Source organism: Vigna angularis, chromosome 4, assembly GCF_016808095.1.
Source record: "Vigna angularis cultivar LongXiaoDou No.4 chromosome 4, ASM1680809v1, whole genome shotgun sequence".
Classification (NCBI taxonomy): domain Eukaryota; kingdom Viridiplantae; phylum Streptophyta; class Magnoliopsida; order Fabales; family Fabaceae; genus Vigna; species Vigna angularis.
Genome location: NC_068973.1, coordinates 34,052,966 through 34,055,301, shown reverse-complemented (window position 1 = coordinate 34,055,301; position 2,336 = coordinate 34,052,966). Strand labels below are relative to the sequence as shown.

The 2,336-nt window shown below is 40.3% G+C and overlaps 1 protein-coding gene across 1 annotated transcript; it reads left to right on the top strand.

Annotated features, from left to right (window-relative positions):
- The first annotated feature begins 1,059 nt into the window (after window positions 1-1,059).
- LOC128196097 (uncharacterized) lies at window positions 1,060-1,905 on the top strand. The gene is made up of 2 exons (XM_052875789.1): window positions 1,060-1,296; window positions 1,379-1,905. The coding sequence occupies exons 1-2, from the start codon at window positions 1,094-1,096 to the stop codon at window positions 1,581-1,583; spliced, it is 408 nt and encodes a 135-aa protein (XP_052731749.1). The 5' UTR covers window positions 1,060-1,093; the 3' UTR covers window positions 1,584-1,905.
- Window positions 1,906-2,336: the final 431 nt, after the last annotated feature.

The following is a 2,336-nucleotide window of genomic DNA, read 5'->3' as shown; positions in this document are numbered from 1 at the left end:
AAAGACAAAGGCTAAACGACACACCCCACTTGTTATCACGAGGTGGATATGCAAAACTGGAGAAGAAACTGAGAAAGTCTAGAGCCGATGCCTTGGGACTTGAGTCGCCTGACCTAGCACCTGCACCTGCTAGGTACGAGCTGTGGAAGGCTGCTAGGACTAAATCTGATGGGAACATGACATCTTCCTCAGCTGCCTTGATCTCACAGAGAATTGTAAGTTCAAATTATAAGCAGTTATTTGATTGTGTATCTATCACAGCATGTCTTCTAAGTAACTTGGTTTTTTTATGTGCAGGATGAGTTGGTTGAGCAGCAGACTCAGGGCACATTTGCTGGCCAAGGTAGGGACGACATTCTGACAACGGCCATAGGAAGGCCCGAGCACCCAGGACGTGTACGTGGAGTTCTAGGGGCGATTGGTCTTCGTGACTATTTTGGCCCTACACAAAAAACCCCCCAATCAATGAGTCAGGAGACACTGAGGCAGATGGATCTTCAGTGGGAGGAAAGACTCAACCAAAGCATGAGATCAATGGAGCAACGATTCATGGAGCAGCTACAAGAACAAAAAGAAATACAAAGAGCGCTTGAAGAAAAGCTGCATTCCATGACGGAAGGCCACATGGGGGCCGATGAAACTCCCACAGCACCTCGTGTCAGCACTAGAGGATCATGCTCTGCTGTAGAACCCAATGAGTATAACGGTCAATATGAGCTGTTGGTTGATGGGGATCCCCCACGCATTGTGGCTGTCGGACGAGTGCTTGAGGGAGGGGAGACCATTCATGGTGTTGCCATATTACCCCAGCACGTGCGTGTGACCATTGACGAGGTTCGGGATCCCCAGGCTCAGGTGCCTGTACCCACTCCAGAAATTAACTTTGTGGGGGAGGCCATAGGAACATTTATTGCCTGGCCTAGAGCATTGATCATGTCCCACATCGCGACTCCACAGGTATAATGTCTTTTTCCTTAGTATTTCTATGTTAATTGTCTTCATATTATAAAGCTTTGTCGTAAATTCTTATCTTCAGTTCACACGTGCTCAGAAGCAGCCAATTCATGATACAGTCATACATGAAGATGATGACATGGCTGAAGCAGAGGATGATCCTATATCAAAGTTAGTGACAAAATTACCCAGATTGAAGAAAGCATCATTAGAACTATACTGGGATTTGAGGGTATTTGGTCTTCCCCCACATGTGCCAGTTTATATCACATTTTCTGATGCATTGGAGGTGATTGAGGGAGACAGGATGTTGAATATTTCCATCATTCAGCTGTGGTGCATGTAAGTTAGTCAATTTGGTCTTTGATATTACTTTTATTTACATTCTTATATAGTTTCTAACGACTTAACTTTGTTGTTTTAGGTACATGGACACAATCGTTGTAGACCAAGGTCGGTCTTCCATGTACGGATTTGTTGAACCTCAGACCATTCAACCGTCTGGTAACACACTTCAAAACAGACAACATTATTTGCAAACATGGATGGATGAGTCCAAAAGAGACGTATACCTTGTGCCATACATTGACGGGTACGTGTTTTTATATGTGGTCAGTTTATTATTATAGTTTCCTTAATTAGTTGAATAACTATTTGTCCTTCGTGATAGGTCTCACTGGCAGCTGATGGTTATCATTCCCAAACAATGTAAAATTATATGGTTTTGTTCGTTGCACAGGAAGATGAAAAATGACTTGAGAACCATGCTTCAAGGGTAAGTGTTTCTCCAAAAAATGACTTCAATTTGATGTTAACCTTCAACTTTTATGATAAAATAGTCATATTAATTATACTTTGTGTTTTCAATCTGTACAGAGTTATTGGTAAATCTCGTGGTCAATTGGTTCAAATTTTGTATCCAAAGGTTGTAAGTCATTTATAGTTTCTAATTCATTTATGTTATTCAATGATCTAAATTTTTAACTATTATGTTTGTTATTTTAGTGTAACCAGCAAGTAGATTCATGGGAATGTGGCTTCTATGTGATGTGTTGGATTAAGACCATCATTCGAGCTGTCATTACAGATGACTGGAATGAGGTAATGATGTATACCTTCAATACATTACAAATCAAAATCATCTTCAACTATATATATGAAACAATAATGAATCTTTCTTGAATTTTGCAGCGCTTCAAGACTACATCGCCTATTACAGAGGACACAATTAACCAGATAAGGCAGGAGTGGACCGCTTATCTTCTACAAAGATGGAGTTAGGAATAGTTATATTTCTTCTTGATTGAACATTGTTTGGTTTTAGTTGTAATTTTATGTTAATAGTTTGGTAGTGGATTGAACATTAGGTAGAATTCTGTTTA